Genomic DNA, 17,136 nt, shown 5'->3' with positions numbered 1-17,136 from the left:
CGCTGACGTCACAGTATCGCGGGAACAGAAAATTTGGCTGATGTGGGTGGTAGGCAATTGTTGGAACCTGTATTCAGCTCCTGTGTCCTAGTAAAGTGTTAGTAAGATTCCTTATCGCATGGCCATGCAATGTATTCCATCCGGATCCAGTGGGTTAGGTGGGCGCTTCTTCCAGTCACCAGACGCGTTTCGGGGCGTTCTACACCCCTTCCTCAGTGGTAAAAGCGCAAGACCTCCCACTCCACCTTTTATAGTCCATTCGGTACTCCGGAAAATCCGGATTTAGGACAAATATGATCCATTGCGGTTTCTATGCGGTAATGCTGCGGTTTTTCGCAACCTCATTGCGTTTTATCATAGATCCAGTTAAAAACATATTGAGATTATCATATACCCCATTCATAATTTAAAATAACATTTTATTAACTATAAAAACATTAGTATTGTAAAAATATAAATAAGTCCCTAATCATACAAATTTATCCATATATAGTCGGCTGAGAAGTCCATAGATCAAGATCATATATGTATATTTAATGGAGAAACTGATAGCAGCATGGGAAGATCAAAACGGACGTACTATGGTGGGAGTCCCCACTCCGAGGGGAGGCCCCAGAACCCAAAATGGTAAACTCTGGGACCCCCCATCGGAGACGGGACCCCCACCCTATAAGAAGCCGAAAATCTCCAAATCCGAATTCAGGCCTGCTGGTAATAGGCAGCCAAATTCATAGATGTGTTTAGATTCGGCTCTGGACATCCTCTTTATATAGTCCCCACCTCTCCAATGTTTATTGACTTTCTCTAACGCTGTAAAAAATAATTTAGACGGGTCCCTATTATGTACCTCGTCATAATGTCTCGAAACAGAATGTTTTGCATAACCCTTTCTAATATTAGCAATGTGTTCACTGATTCTAATCTTTAATGTTCTCTTGGTTCTACCAATGTACTGGCGTTTACACGGACACTGTAGTAGATAAATAACTCCAGATGTATTACATGTGAGACAATCATTTATCTCCCAAGTGAATGAATTATGTGTTGAGTGTACGGTGTCTGTCTTTCTATCTTGAAGGCTCATTTTACATCCTATACACCTCCCACATTTGAAAAACCCCTTTAAATTCAGAAAAGAACCCATATTAGATGTAAATTTTTTCTCTTTTACTGATGGGGCTATTTTAAGTTTCAAATTCGTGGCCTTTGTATATATTATTTTCGGTGTATTGGGTAACTGTGGGCCGATCACCCTATCACTCAATATGTGATACCAATGTTTAGTTATAATACTCTTGATCTTTTTATAATTACTACTAAACGGTAAAATCATTTTGATATCAATCTTGTGATCCTCAGATGTCGCTACTGGCCCTTTGATCTCAAAAAATGACTTTCTTTCAAGAGTTCTCACTTTATTTAGGGATTCATCCAAGATAGAAGTTGGATACTTCTTCTCTAAAAATTGAAGTCTCATTTTGACAGCTTCTTCCTCAAATCTAGCTTCTTCTGTACAATTCCTTTTTAGCCTCCGAAATTGACCTAGAGGAACATTCAGTAGCCACCGTGGTAGGTGGCAACTGCTAAAGAGGATGAAGCCATTCTTTGCCGTCGGTTTCTGGTATGTACTACAGAGATAGCGATCATCCACTTTCCTAATTAACAGGTCTAGAAACTCCGTTTCTTCCTTAATATTAGGTGTGAACACCAGATTTCGATCATTCTTATTAATGGTTTCCAAAAATTCAGATAGTTCAGTCTCTCCCTTCCTCCAAGTAGTGTTGTGCCTTTTTCATGCCAGAAAACTGGCACAAATTTATGATAAATCAAGCCTAGTTTTTATTTATTTATCCCTTTTTATTTAACCTATAGACACCCGTGACCCTTTCACCGTGATTCTAGGGACTAATGGCGATAAAGGCATACATTTACATCATTTGATTTTACTTGAACGAGTTACCTTATATTTATTACCATAACCTATCATTATCATCCCTTTAATTTATTTAAAGATCCATTACGGCTTTTTGGTTGCTAATATATCATAAAATATCTGCAGGAAACCGAATACTTAGGGCTAATTTAGTATTTTTTTTCCTTTTACCCAAATGAAACAGCCACATTATTCAATCTGAGTCAGGTTATTGTGCTTTCAGACCATCTTGCTGGAAATCAATTTGCTTTCCAGTGCTAAATGCATGCACATTGTAGGAGGAGCAGGAAAGTGTCCAACATCACCAGAGACAAGACGAAACGCTAGATCAATGCAATGAACAAAAAACAAGCAGAGGATACAGACAAGCAAAGTACCGACGAGCCCCTTATTGTCCTATTTCCAGATCCTTGAGATGGCAAGGTCATCAAACCGAAAGCAAGAAATCTTCAAAATCGTAAGACTGTACAGCTAGCATTCTATGACAAGATTGTGATGATATACTATATATTACATTTACATCTTTGTTGTTGTCTCTGCAATTTGCTTCCATGATTTCATTTCATTACATATGGCCTACAAACCATGTGAAGGAATCTCACTTACTTGAATATATTGCATAATTCGTAGGAGTCGGAGTCTTTCTTCATGACAAATTTAAACATCAGCGTAGACCATATGTATTGGACATCCTATGGTTAGAGTGATTCTAAAAACCATGTGCCATATTCATTTGATTGTTGTAATTGGGCTTGTGGTACATTAAGGGGTCTCTGGGAATGATTCAAAATGGCCGCTAGCAACATGTCCTAGAACAGGGGTAGGCAACCTCCGGCACTCCAGCTGTTGTCAAACTACAACTCCCAGCATGCATACTTGCTCTGCTCTTCTAAGAACTCTCATAGAAATGAATGGAGCATGCTTGGAACTGTAGTTTCACAACATCTGGAGTGCCCATGGTTGCTGATCTCTGTCCTAGAAAATGAGCAGAAATAGTTGCCACCACTAGCCAAGCTGCCAGGGGGGAGGCAGGGCCTCATTACACACTACACTGCTCTACAATAGATGGTAATGATGTGGTCCTGACTACGATATGCCATCATGGCTGAGGGGCCTGATGGGAAAACTCACCGATATGTAGTATACGCTAGTGCCAGAGTGTAATGTGTAGTGAGCTGCAGCTCTGAAAGTGCTGGCAACCAGTTCCCCTCACATTCTAGGAGAGGTTGCTGGCAACCATTTTAAATAATTTCCGGAGAACAAGAGCAACAAAAAAACTGCATATAGCCCAACAATATATGTGTCTGATAGAATGTAATTTAATCTTCCTTTTTTTCAAAAGTATCTAATGTTTAAAGGGATTTTCCAGTATCTGAAAAAATATGGCTGCTTTCTTCCAGAAACAGCGCCACACCTGTCCACAGGTTGAGTGTGGTATGACACTTCAGTAGAGCTAAGCAGTAATACCAGACACAACCCATGACAGCCATGTTTTTCTAATCATGGACAACCTCTTTAAAGGGAACCCGTCAGCTCCTTTATGCTGCCCCCACTGAGGTCAGTACAGTGTTGTGACATACCCACTGATTTCAGCAGTACCGGATTCAGTACTTTTAGAGTACCGACCTGCTAAAGCCCACAGTGCAGCAGCGAGAACGAATTTGGTGAGACTTTCCATGATTTTAAGAGACAGTCCTGGCAAATTTGCACTATCCAAGGCCAAAAGTGGGCAGTACTAACGGAAACCCCAACTGTAACATGGTAACATAGTTTATAAGGCTAAAAAAAGACATCTGTCCATCCAGTTCGGCCTGTTATCCTGCAAGTTGATCCAGAGGAAGGCAAAAAAAAAACCTGTGAGGTAGAAGCCAATTTTCCCCACTTTAGGGGAATAAAAAATTCCTTCCCGACTCCAATCAGGCAATCAGAATAACTCCCTGGATCAACGACCCCGCTCTAGTAGCTATAGCCTGTAATATTATTACACTCCAGAAATACATCCAGGCCCCTCTTGAACTCTTTTAGTGAATTCACCATCACCCCCTCCTCAGGCCAATAGGGGTCCCACCAGCCTGAGAGGTCTGGAAATTAATGCACAACCACTTTAAAGAATGTATTTCTTTTACCTTTCTTGTTTCTATCTTCTGTTCGGGGTTGTGGTCACATGACCATGTCCATGCAGCTCTTTCTTATTTCCTGTGATGTTCTGTCTATGGGTGTGTCAAAGAAGCAACAGGAGCAGTGATAGGGGAGTGTCTATGTAACTAGATGGTGGGAGGAGCTATAAACTTGCTGGGCGTTGTTAGGGGCGGTGCTTGAGCTGTCCCACAGAAAGGAGAAGTGCATCATGGGTTTGGTTGTATACAGCAACAGGAAGTGCTGCATACAGGATGTAAACAAAACTGTGATTTGAGTCCAAACATGAAAAAAAACATAGGGGAGGTATACTACAACAGCATTTCTTTTAACCATAGTAATTCCAGAAATCCCCTTTAAACAAGGAGCTTAATACGTATATTACTATCCAATACTATATTATATCTATATTCATTTGTTGTGTTTTTTGCTTTCTGACCCTCCTTTGTGTAAATCCTTCTTACAATATTAAGGAAATAAGTACTTTCTGCCTATATGTAATATGCATTATTTATTAAGTGGCAGACCTCAAGTACATTTAACTTTAGACTTTAGTTCAGAAGAACACTGCTTTTTCACACTGGATCCTATTGATCAATCTGTTTTAAAGGTGACCGTAAAGGGAACATAAAAATATTGCACGCCTTAGCCCCCTTGCAGACGAGCGAGTATTCCGCGCAGGTGCAATGCGTGATACGAACGCATTGCGCCTGCACGGAATCCGGACCCATTCACTTCAATGGGGCTGTGTGCATGTGCGTTGGTTTTCATCACTTGTGCGTTGCGTGAAAATCGCAGCATGTTCTATATTCAGCGATTTTCACGCAACACTGGCCCCATAGAAGTGAATGGAGCTGCGTGAAAATCGCATCACATCCGCAAGAAAGTGCAGATGTGATGCGTTTTTCACGGATGGTTGCTAAGAAATATTGTTTGTATACAGTATTCAGTTTTTTATCACGCGCGTGCAAAACGCATCAAAACGCATTGCACCCGCGCGATAAAAACTGAATTACTTTGCCTGCGAAATCGCACATTTTTCACGTAGCGCATTCGGACCTAATCCGGACGCGCTCGTCTGCAAGGGGCCTTAGGGTATGGCCACACGGTCAGGTTTCCTGATGCAGTTTTGGATAGCAAAATCAGAAGTGGATCATAAAAGAAAAGTATAAAGGACAGATAGGACTTCTCTATTTCGAACTCTCTCCTGGTTTTGACTTCCAAAGTTGCATCAGGAAAGCTGAACGTGTGGTCGTACCGTTAGAGAGGAGTCAGGGGCATAGCTAGAATTGACTGGGCCCCACAGCAAATTTTGTTTTACGCCCCCCCCTCCCCATGACCATATGGGCATTACATGTGTGCATATGTAAAGGTGGGTTCACATCATGTCTGGTTAAAAAAAAAATTACATTTTTTTTATTACAATGGTAACGATTGTCACAGTATGGTGTCAGTCTGAGGCATCTATTAACGTATACGTTTTTTGTATATGTTACAGCAAAAATGTGATGTGAACCCAGCCCTAGTTTGCACTAGTAAGCACTAGTACACAGCGGAGCAGCATGGCAGAGAGGGCAGGAAGCCTTGTACTGTATGCTATAGTACAGAAGGCTGACAGAGCGCACAGCCTAGTCCTGGTGGTCAGTGGTGTGGACTGTGTTCCCCAAGGCTCATTTACTGGGATATACAGGCACACTACAGTATACTATACTGGAATTTATATACTGTAAATATATTAATCCTACCCCCGAATACAGTAATAATACATTTAGTAACTATATATATTAACAATATACACACACTAAATAATACCGCCATAATGGATAATAGCTCATACCATGACTGGATAACAAACATTGTAACATTATAGCCCCGTTCCATGATTGGATAACACCACCATACAGTAAGTATATAGTACAGCCATACAGTGACTGGATAACACCACAATACATTGACTGAATAACACCACCATACAGAGACTGGATAACACCTCCATACAGTGACTAAATAACACCGCCATACAGTGACTTGATAACACCACCATACAGGGAGTGTATAGCACTGCCATACAATGACTGCCATAACACCACCATACAGTAAGTGGATAATACAGCCATACAGTGACTGGATAACACCACAATACATTGACTGAATAACACCACCATACAGAGACTGGATAACACCTCCATACAGTGACTGGATAATGCCACCATACATTGACTAAATAGCACCACCATACAGTGACCGGATAACACCGCCATGCAGTGACTGGATGACACTGCCATACAGTAACTAGAATAACACCGCTGTATAGTGAACAGATAACACCTACATACAGTGACTGGATAATGCCGCCATACAGTGACTGGATAACACCGCCATACAGTGACTGGATAGCAGAGTATAAAGGGGCACAGTATAGAGTATGACTAGAGGCACTGTACATGGTATAGTAAGGGGGCACAATGCAGGGTATAAGAGGGCATAGTACAGGTTAGAAGGCACAATATAGGGTATAAGGGAGCATAGTAAAGATTAGGAGGCACAGTACAGGGGATTCCCCTTATAACCCTGTACTGTACCTCCTACAGTGTATTATAAGGGGGCACAGTACAGTGTAGGGGGCACCGTACAGGGTATCAGACTCACTAATGTTGGTCAGGCTGGGAGTCTGAAGCAGGAGGTCGTGGCATTGACTGACAGGCAGGCAGGGGGCAATGGTGCTCAGAGGCGGGTGTGGGAGAGTGAGGGCAGTGCTGCTTCTTCTCGGCTGTCTGTCACAGCCAGAGGAGGAGGTCAGTGGCGCTACGAGCTAGGCGGGCAGGCAGGTGACAGAGGCGGGCACATCCAGGGTCCACTTGAATGATTGGTAGAGCAGCAGCATCCGCCCCCAGGGCTGCTCCACCAAACAAATAACAGCAGCAGAGGAGAGGTAGGAGAATCCCTCTCTCCCCTTCTTTCAGTACCCGTCACAGCATTACTGGACACTGTAATTTATGATAACTTTTGTACTTTCACACTTGTGGCAGAGGAATCCAGCAGGCAGTTCCGTCCCCGGAACTGCCTGCCGGATCCGGCAAAACGCATGCAAACTGATTGCATTTTAAGACTCATCAGGATACTGATCCGTCTTATAAATGCATTGCAAGAACGGATCGGCCTGTCCGTTTGTCATACGGACAAAGGATCCGTTTAGATTTTTTTTCACATTTTTACCGGTCTGCGCATGCGCAGACTGGAAGGACGGATCCAGCACTAATACATTCCTATGGAAAAAAATGCCGGCATTCAGACAAGTCTTCAGTTTTTTTGGCCGGAGATAAAACCGTAGCATGCTGCGGTTTTATCTTTTGCCTGATCAGTCAAAAAGCCTGAACTGAAGACATCCCAATTGTGCCTATAAGACTGAAAACAAATAGTGCTGTTGTTTTTGGGTGGTAGGTTTGATGTGTAAGGCATACTGTACCTACATTTACTGTATATGGCCACATAGGTAGGTGAGTATACCGAAAGAGGAGCTGTCACCTCTCCTGCCATATATGTTTAGTAAATAATCATATTCTACATGACATGACAACTGTGGAGCATTTATTCTTATGACTGTATGTTTTTCCATTCCTCTATTATTCCTTCTAGAACTTTGAATAAAGGTACAACTGGGTGCTACCAGTTGGGGGGGGTTGTCCCTGCACAGTCAATCACTACTGTCAGTGTGAGGCTGTACAGGGACCACCCCCCCCCCCCCCCCAACTATTTACACCCAGTCATAACCCCTTGCATAAACATTTAGCAGGAATAATAGAGGAACAGCAAAACATACAGTGATATAAAAAGATGGGACTCAGATTTTTTAACAAAAGAGTTACTAGTTGAGCTAGTTGCAGTTCACACACATTGGGGCAGATTTACTAATCCTGTCTAAGGCCTCTTGCACACGACTGTATGGCTTTTTCAGTGTTTTGCGGGCAATAATAGGACATGTTCTATCTTGCAACGGAACGGAAAAAACGGAAATACGGAACGGAATGCATAAAACGGCCCGCAAACGGAAAAAAAAAACGGTTGTGTGAAAGAGGCCTAAAATGCAGACAAAGAGAAAGCAGGTCATTTATTATGACCGTACACCCCTGGTTTATGACTTTTTGAATGCCACTGTACCTGAATTTATGTGCAAGTGATATTTCTACAACACCCTCGCCACTGGGCACATTGACAATCCCACCCTTGCCCTGCACATTCACTATTATTCACACCAGTTTCCTGGCATAAATGATGACTGAAATCTATTCCACCTAGAGGCTGGAGCAGATTTCAATCTAGACGCACGGATTGCCAGAGGATGGGCCTAGTTCAATTAAAAGGGTTATTCCATGAATAATGTAAAAAATGAAAATCAGACTTCATATAATACATGACAACCTCTAGACAACAAAGTAAGGCTACATTTACACGACCGTATCCATAGATCCGTTCCGCGGCCCCGCAAAAAAGATAGACCATGTCCAATGCTTGTCCGCAATCGTGGACAAGAATAGGCATTTCTATCATAGGGCCGGCTACATTCACACGGCCGATATCCGTGTTTTGCGGATCCACAATTTGCGGAACGCAAAACACATACGGTCATGTGAATGTAGCCTTAGAACCAGCCCTGTACCTCACATGGATTCCAGAGATCTCCCCATTCATTGCTCTGCTAGATCTATGTCAAGCTGACAGCCTCACTGGAATGGCTTTTTCAGTATTTTGCGGTCCAAAAAAAACGGATCCGTGTGCATTCCATTTTTTGCGGAACGGAACAGCTGGCCCCTCATAGAACAGTACTATCCTTGTCTGTTATACAAACAATAATAGGACATGTTCTATCTTTGAATGGAACGGAAAAACAGAAATATGGAAACGGAATGCACACGGAGTACAGGGTGGGCCATTTATATGGATACACCTTAATAAAATGGGAATGGTTGGTGATATTAACTTCCTGTTTGTGGCACATTAGTATATGTGAGGGGGGAAACTTTTCAAGATGGGTGGTGACCATGGCGGCCATTTTGAAGTCGGACATTTTAAATCCAACTTTTGTTTTTTCAATAGGAAGAGGGTCATGTGACACATCAAACTTATTGGGATGTTCACAAGAAAAACAATGGTGTGCTTGGTTTTAACGTAACTTTATTCTTTCATGAGTTATTTACAAGTTTCTGACCACTTATAAAATGTGTTCAATGTGCTGCCCATTGTGTTGGATTGTCAATGCAACCCTCTTCTCCCACTCTTCACACACTGATAGCAACACCGCAGGAGAAATGCTAGCACAGGCTTCCAGTATCTGTAGTTTCAGGTGCTGCACATCTCGTATCTTCACAGCATAGACGATTGCCTTCAGATGATACGAGATGTGCAGCACCTGAAACTACAGATACTGGAAGCCTGTGCTAGCATTTCTCCTGCGGTGTTGCTATCAGTGTGTGAAGAGTGGGAGAAGAGGGTTGCATTGACAATCCAACACAATGGGCAGCACATTGAACACATTTTATAAGTGGTCAGAAACTTGTAAATAACTCATGAAAGAATAAAGTTACGTTAAAAAAAAGCACACCATTGTTTTTCTTGTGAAATTCCCAATAAGTTTGATGTGTCACATGACCCTCTTCCTATTGAAAAAACAAAAGTTGGATTCAAAATGTCCGACTTCAAAATGGCCGCCATGGTCACCACCCATCTTGAAAAGTTTCCCCCCTCACATATACTAATGTGCCACAAACAGGAAGTTAATATCACCAACCATTCCCATTTTATTAAGGTGTATCCATATAAATGGCCCACCCTGTACATTCAGTTTTTTTTGCGGTTTTGTATTCGGATCGCAAAAAACAGAACGGAAACCGAAAAAAAAAAACATTGTGTGCAAGAGGCCTAAGGGAGCGTGTCCATGTTCTCCCTATCACAGCTCAGGAGCCGTGTCCATTCTGCTGGAGCTTTCTCCCTATCACAACTCAGGAGGCAGTTGAAGGATGAAACTGGCCATGTGCGGCCATCTCAATGAGCAGGACAAAGAAATAAGAAAAAAACTAACAGCAGGTGGCGCTATACAGATACATTTTACTGAATAACTCAGTAGCTATGATACATTTTTAATTACATACAATTACAAAAGTATTCAGATCCAGGTGCTGGTTTGAAAACTGTTGAATTATTTTCTGTGGGACAACCCCTTTAAGTGCATCCTCCGGTATCTCGGGGCTATAAAAGGATGGTCGATGATAAATTCCCCCCACAGACTGAATTGATCTGTCATATTTATCACACTTGCTCAGGTTGTGTGTAAAACTGGTGTACTGCTTTTCTCACAGACATTTTTATCTATATTTTACCACCTTTTGCTTGTGTTAACCCTATCGCTACCAGCGCCGTACATGGCAATGGGTAAACATGGCTGGCTGGTCTCTGCTGTTTCAAACTATAGTAATGCCGATCGCAGTCATTAAAGCCTTTAGATGCCATTATCAAATGTGATCACAGCATCTAAAAGCTAAAAAAAACGGAAGCGTGAGCTTCTTCCCGGCATCCTCTGAGATCAATGAGGATGCCAGTAATTGGTTTCAATACACTGGGTCTCTCTGAAGAGACCCAGGGTATTAGAGCTGCAATTCTTATTTTGGCCAGCAGGTGGCTCACACAGCTCAGCAGATATAGCTATAAAAAAGTTATGGGGGTCAGAATATGGTGATGTAAAATGTTCTAATTCATTTTTACACTATTTACACATAAAAAACCTATACATATGTGGTATTGTTGTAATCATACTGACCCAGAAAGGGAATGGGTCCATTGTGCCGCAAATGGAATGCCATAGGGACAAAACCCGTAAACCGGTGGAGGAATTGCGTTTTTTTTCCAATTCCACCCCATTTGGATTTTTTTCCCCACTTCCCACTACATTGTATGCCATATTAAATGGCGGCATTAGAAAGTACAACTTGTCTCACAAAAAATAAGCCCTCATATGGATATGTGAACGGTAAAAAAAAAGTTATGGCTCCTGGGAGATAGGGAAGAAAAATGAAAATGAAAAAATGAAAAAACTCCGGTATCCAAAGGGTTAAGCCTCATTCACACATCAGTGTTTTGGTCAGTGATTTCCATCAGTGATTTCGAGCCAAAACCAGGAATGGAGCCTCCACAGACATAAGATATAAGGCTGGGTTCACACCAGAGCGTTCTGAAAGGAGCGCTCTGTATGCGCGATTGTACGGGCGTTTACAAGCGCGCATACAGAGACAAGTGAACACACATTGTCGCGCGTTCCCGAAAGTCTATGTACGGGAACGCGCGACAAACGCCCAAAAAAACGCTCATGTACTTGTTTGAGCGTCGGGCGTTTTACAGCGCGATCGTACGCGCTGTAAAACGCCCAAGTGAGAACCATTCCCATAGGGAAGCATTGGTTTCTCCTTGTTGAGCGTTTTACAGCGCGTAGGAACGCGCTGTAAAACGCTCAGGTCTGAACTGAGGGTAAGGGAAAGATCTGCACCTGTTCTGTGTTTAGAGCCGCACCTGGTTCTGGCTCAAAATCACTGATGGAAATCACTGACCAAAACACTGATGTGTGAATGAGGCATTACTTTGCATCACAATTTTGGGGAAGATTTATCAAAACTAGTGCAAAGGAAAACTGAGTTGCACATAGCATGCAATCAAATTTGACCTTTCATTTGTCAAAGCTCCTTTGGAAAATTAATGGTGGTATCTGATTGGTTACTATCTGCATCTAACCCAGTTTTCCTTTGCACCAGTTTTGATAAATTTCCACCTTTGTGCACAAATTTTGCCTCAAAATGTTGCATCTTACATCATGCCCCATCATGCTAAGCCACACCTCATCCCTCAGCAGGAAAGATGCAGTAGAATATCCTTTCCGGCTAAGGCTACTTTCACACCTGCGTTCGGGTGTCCGCTCGTGAGATCCGTTTGAAGGGGCTCACAAGCGGCCCCGAACGCATCCGTCTGGCCCCAATGCATTCTCAGTGGAGGCGGATCCGCTGAGAATGCATCAGTCTGGCAGCGTTCAGCCTCCGCTCCGCTCAGTGAGCGGACACCTGAACGCTGCTTGCAGCGTTCGGGTGTCCGCCTGGCCGTGCGGAGGCAAGCGGATCCGTCCAGACTTACAATGTAAGTCAATGGGGACGGATCCGTTTGAAGATGACACTATATGGCTCAATCTTCAAACGGATCCGCCCCCATTGACTTTCAATGTAAAGTCTGAACGGATCCGCTCAGGCTACTTTCACACTTAGAAATTTTTCTAAGTTATAATGCAGACGGATCCGTTCTGAACGGATACAAACGTCTGCATTATAGGAGCGGATCCGTCTGATGAAACATCAGACGGACCCGCTCCGAACGCTAGTGTGAAAGTAGCCTTACTTGCTTCACAAATATGTCTAAAATGAGATGCATCAAGTTGCAAGTTGGCAAAATGATCCTACTTTTATTGCAAATGTGGGCACAAATTATGCAGCTTTTCCCCCTCATACCAGGAATTGAAGAGGTTAGAAGTCGTGTTTTTGGTTTGGTAGGCTGACTTCTTTCTAGCCATGTGAAGGCCATTGATATCCAGTGAGGCTTTTTCTTTTACCAACTCTGCTTTTATTCTCACCAACCATTGTTATATAATGTTCACATTCCAAATATACACTGCTCAAAAAAATAAAGGGAACACAAAAATAACACATCCTAGATCTGAGTTAATTAAATATTCTTCTGAAATACTTTGTTCTTTACATAGTTGAATGTGCTGACAACAAAATCACACAAAAATTTAAAAATGGAAATCAAATTTTTCAACTCATGGAGGTCTGGATTTGGAGTCACACTCAAAATTAAAGTGGAAAAACACACTACAGGCTGATCCAACTTTGATGTAATGTCCTTAAAACAAGTCAAAATGAGGCTCAGTAGTGTGTGTGGCCTCCACGTGCCTGTATGACCTCCCTACAACGCCTGTGCATGCTCCTGATGAGGTGGCAGATGGTCTCCTGAGGGATCTCCTCCCAGACCTGGACTAAAGCATCTGCCAACTCCTGGACAGTCTGTGGTGCAACGTGACGTTGGTGGATAGAGCGAGACCTGATGTCCCAGATGTGCTCAATTGGATTGAGGTCTGTGGAACGGGCGGGCCAGTCCATAACATCAATGCCTTCGTCTTGCAGGAACTGCTGACACACTCCAGCCACATGAGGTCTAGCATTGTCTTGCATTAGGAGGAACCCAGGGCCAACCGCACCAGCATATGGTCTCACAAGGGGTCTGAGGATCTCATCTCGGTACCTAATGGCAGTCAGGCTACCTCTGACGAGCACATGGAGGGCTGTGCGGCCCTCCAAAGAAATGCCACCCCACACCATTACTGACCCATGCCAAACCAGTCATGCTGGAGGATGTTGCAGGCAGCAGAACGTTCTCCACGGCGTCTCAAGACTCTGTCACGTCTGTCACATGTGCTCAGTGTGAACCTGCTTTCATCTGTGAAGAGCACAGGGCGCCAGTGGCGAATTTGCCAATCTTGCCAATCTTGATGTTCTCTGGCAAATGCCAAACGTCCTGCACGGTGTTGGGCTGTAAGCACAACCCCCACCTGTGGACGTCGGACCCTCATATCACCCTCATGGAGTCTGTTTCTGACCGTTTGAGCAGACACATGCACATTTGTGGCCTGTTGGAGGTCATTTTGCAGGGCTCTGGCAGTGCTCCTCCTGTTCCTCCTTGCACAAAGGTGGTGGTAGCGGTCCTGCTGCTGGGTTGTTGCCCTCCTATGACCTCCTCCACGTCTCCTGATGTACTGGCCTGTCTCCTGGTAGTGCCTCCATGCTCTGGACACTACGCTGACAGACACAGCAAACCTTCTTGCCACAGCTCGCATTGATGTGCCATCCTGGATAAGCTGCACTACCTGAGCCACTTGTGTGGGTTGTAGACTCCGTCTCATGCTACCACTAGAGTGAAAGCACCGCCAGCATTCAAAAGTGACCAAAACATCAGCCAGGAAGCATAGGAACTGAGAAGTGGTCTGTGATCACCACCTGCAGAACCACTCCTTTATTGGGGGTGTCTTGCTAATTGCCTATAATTTCCACCTGTTGTCTATCCCATTTGCACAACAGCATGTGAGATTGATTGTCACTGAGTGTTGCTTCCTAAGTGGACAATTTGATTTCACAGAAGTGTGATTGACTTGGAGTTACATTGTGTTGTTTAAGTGTTCCCTTTATTTTTTTGAGCAGTGTATTATCATTAGAGATGAGCGAATCGAAGTTGACGAAGTGGAATTCGATCCGAATTTCCGGAAAAATTCGAATTGCACCGAATCCAAATTTCCTCACGCTTCGTGGTAACGAATCACATTTTTTCCTAAAATGGCTGCTGCACATGTTAGGACATGGAGCAAAGAACTCTGGGAATGAGGGATCACCCACAATGCCATGCATGCAGCCAATCAGCAGCCTGCCCCTGTGATGTCACAGCCCTATAAATAGCCTTTTCCAGTGTACTTAGTGCAGGAAGAGACGTCAGCAGGCGCTAGGGACAGTGCTAGGAAAGACTTAATTGTGCTAAAAACACGATTTACAAGTTCAGGGAAAGATTAGTCAAGGCGTAGGGAAAGGATAGAGAGACATTATCTACACTATAAAAGGACAACAGGTTGCAATAGGGGAGAGTACAGCCTGGGTAATAGGAGTGATTCTATTAAACCTTGATGCACTAATTGGGGATCCAAATTGCTGTTATACTGCTACTTTTAGGTTGTTTGCACTATATGATACATCACTAATTCCAGCAAACCTTGCTTGGGATTGGGGTGCAAGTTCTGTGTGATACAGCCATTTACGGGGTGTATTTATAGGAAAGATACGTACGTCCTATTAGCCATTCTGCGTTGATTTTACATTGTTTTACCTTTTTAAGGGGGGTGTAGTAATAAGGAAAAAAAAGAAAAAAATATGTCATAAGTGCCGTTCGGCGGTGAAGTTACATTGTACTACAGCCATTTACGGGGTGTATTAATAGGAAAGATACTTACGTCCCATTAGCCGCCCTGCGTTGATTTTACATTGTTTTACTTTTTTTGAGGGGGTGTATTAATAGGAAAAAAAAATAAAAAACATAATTGCCGTTCAGTGGTGAAGTTACATTGTACTACAGCCATTAACGTGGTGTAGAAAAAGGAAATATACGTACGCCCCATTAGTGGGGTTGAGCGAACACCTGGACGTTCTTGGCCCAAACTTGACCCCGAACCCCATTGAAGTCAATGGGGACCCGAACTTTGGGGTACTAAAATGGCTCTAAAAAAGTCATAGAAAGGGTTAGAGGGCTGCAAAAGGAAGCAAAATGGAGGTAAGAGCAGGACAATTGCCCTGCAAACAAATGTGGATAGGGAAAATAATTAAAATAACATAGAATTTAAAAAAAAAGTGAAAAAAATAATGATCTTGAACTAGGAGGCGGAGATCAAAGTGGAGTAGGAGGTTGAGGAGGAGGTGGACGTGGTGGTGTAGGTGGAAGCAGTGGTGGAGGAGGAGAGGAGGTAGCCAACACAATATATATATATTTTTTTCTTTAGCCAAGTCGTATTAAGTGCAATTTGTTTTATTTGCATATCAATGGTGGTTGCTGCGGCGGAGTGACGTTTCGGCACCTCCGTGCCTTCATCAGACTAGTGCCGCTGGTGGAGGGAGTCACAAAGGTGTGGACGCAGTCGGGAGTAAACATGCGGTAGTACCGCTGACAGGTATAGGCGCCTACCATTGATATGCAAATAAAACAAATTGCACTTAATACGACTTGGCTGGAGTCTTTGTATCTACTATAGAAGGGGTGGGAACCCTACTCCAGCTCCAAACATCCACTGAGTGCTACAAGGGCTCTGCTTGTACATATATTTTTTTCTTTTTAATAAATTTGTGAAGGTCCCATAAAATTGGGAAATATAAAAAAGAAAACAAAGAGAAAGTGCGCTGGAGTATAACAATGGCTGGGTGCGGCCGGTATACCTGTCTATTCTGCACAAGGTAAGGACAAGTCCTATGGGATCCATGCCTGGTTCATTTGGCTCATAATGTACATGAGCTTGTCCACATTGGCTGTGGACAGGCGGCTGCGCTTGTCTGTGATCACCCCCCTGCCGTGCTGAACACATGTTCGGACAATACACTCAGGCCATGTGCCCAATTTGGAGACCCAGAAGTTGAATGGGGCAGACCAGGGGTGGGATTCAAAGTTTTAACAACAGGTTCCCTACTCAACGGCGGACACGCGTCGTCATGACACATGCTTACATATACATATACATACACCATAAATATGCCACACACATACACATAAATACACCATATACATGGTACACATACATAAATACACCATATATACACTACACACACATACCACCCAACTTTTAAAAAGCCTAAGGTCCCAAACAAGTTTTTTAAGGTGCTGACCCACACCTCTAACTCCACCTAATGTCTATCTGTACATGTCCAAACCCTGATTAGTCTCCATTGTGTCCCCCACACAGTAGCTATGCCAGATCTGGGATGGTTGGGAGGTATGCATACATAAACAGAGTATATAGACACTACACTTACATAGTCACATATACAATATACACCCATACATTATAGATACAGTATATAAATCACACATAGGCTACACTTACAGTAGATTTACCTACTCCATATACATTTTATACACATTTATGCCTGTCACACTTCCGTGTGGTAGGGGAAACACCACACCGAGCATAGGAGGGAAGGGAGGAACAGGGCCTCAGGCCTGGGAACTAGGGAATGAAGATGGACACCTCCAAGTGAAAACCCTAACTAAAATCCTGACTGACTACCAGTATGAACAGTCCCCAAAGGTAGGTGAGTTCATACGCAGGAATACCCAGAGTCCTATCTAGCCCTAAAGGACCCTGGCACTAATGGCAGGGACGAGACTACCTGTTCCTCCAAAAGGAAGGACGAACAGGAGTCTTCTACAGGCCTAATACAAACAATAGGGAAAAG

General features: G+C 43.3%; 1 protein-coding gene across 1 annotated transcript in view; it reads left to right on the top strand.

Annotated features, from left to right (window-relative positions):
- The first annotated feature begins 2,277 nt into the window (after positions 1-2,277).
- Positions 2,278-17,136, top strand: part of TRAPPC3L (trafficking protein particle complex subunit 3L) — a 169,524-nt gene continuing 154,665 nt past the window's right edge. The window contains exon 1 of the mRNA XM_040426842.1: positions 2,278-2,390. Coding sequence (XP_040282776.1) covers positions 2,349-2,390 — 42 coding nt within the window. The 5' untranslated portion in view covers positions 2,278-2,348. The remainder of the gene's footprint in view (positions 2,391-17,136) is intronic.

Source organism: Bufo bufo, chromosome 4 (genome assembly GCF_905171765.1).
Source record: "Bufo bufo chromosome 4, aBufBuf1.1, whole genome shotgun sequence".
Lineage (NCBI taxonomy): Eukaryota > Metazoa > Chordata > Amphibia > Anura > Bufonidae > Bufo > Bufo bufo.
This window is presented reverse-complemented; position numbering and strand designations above follow the sequence as displayed.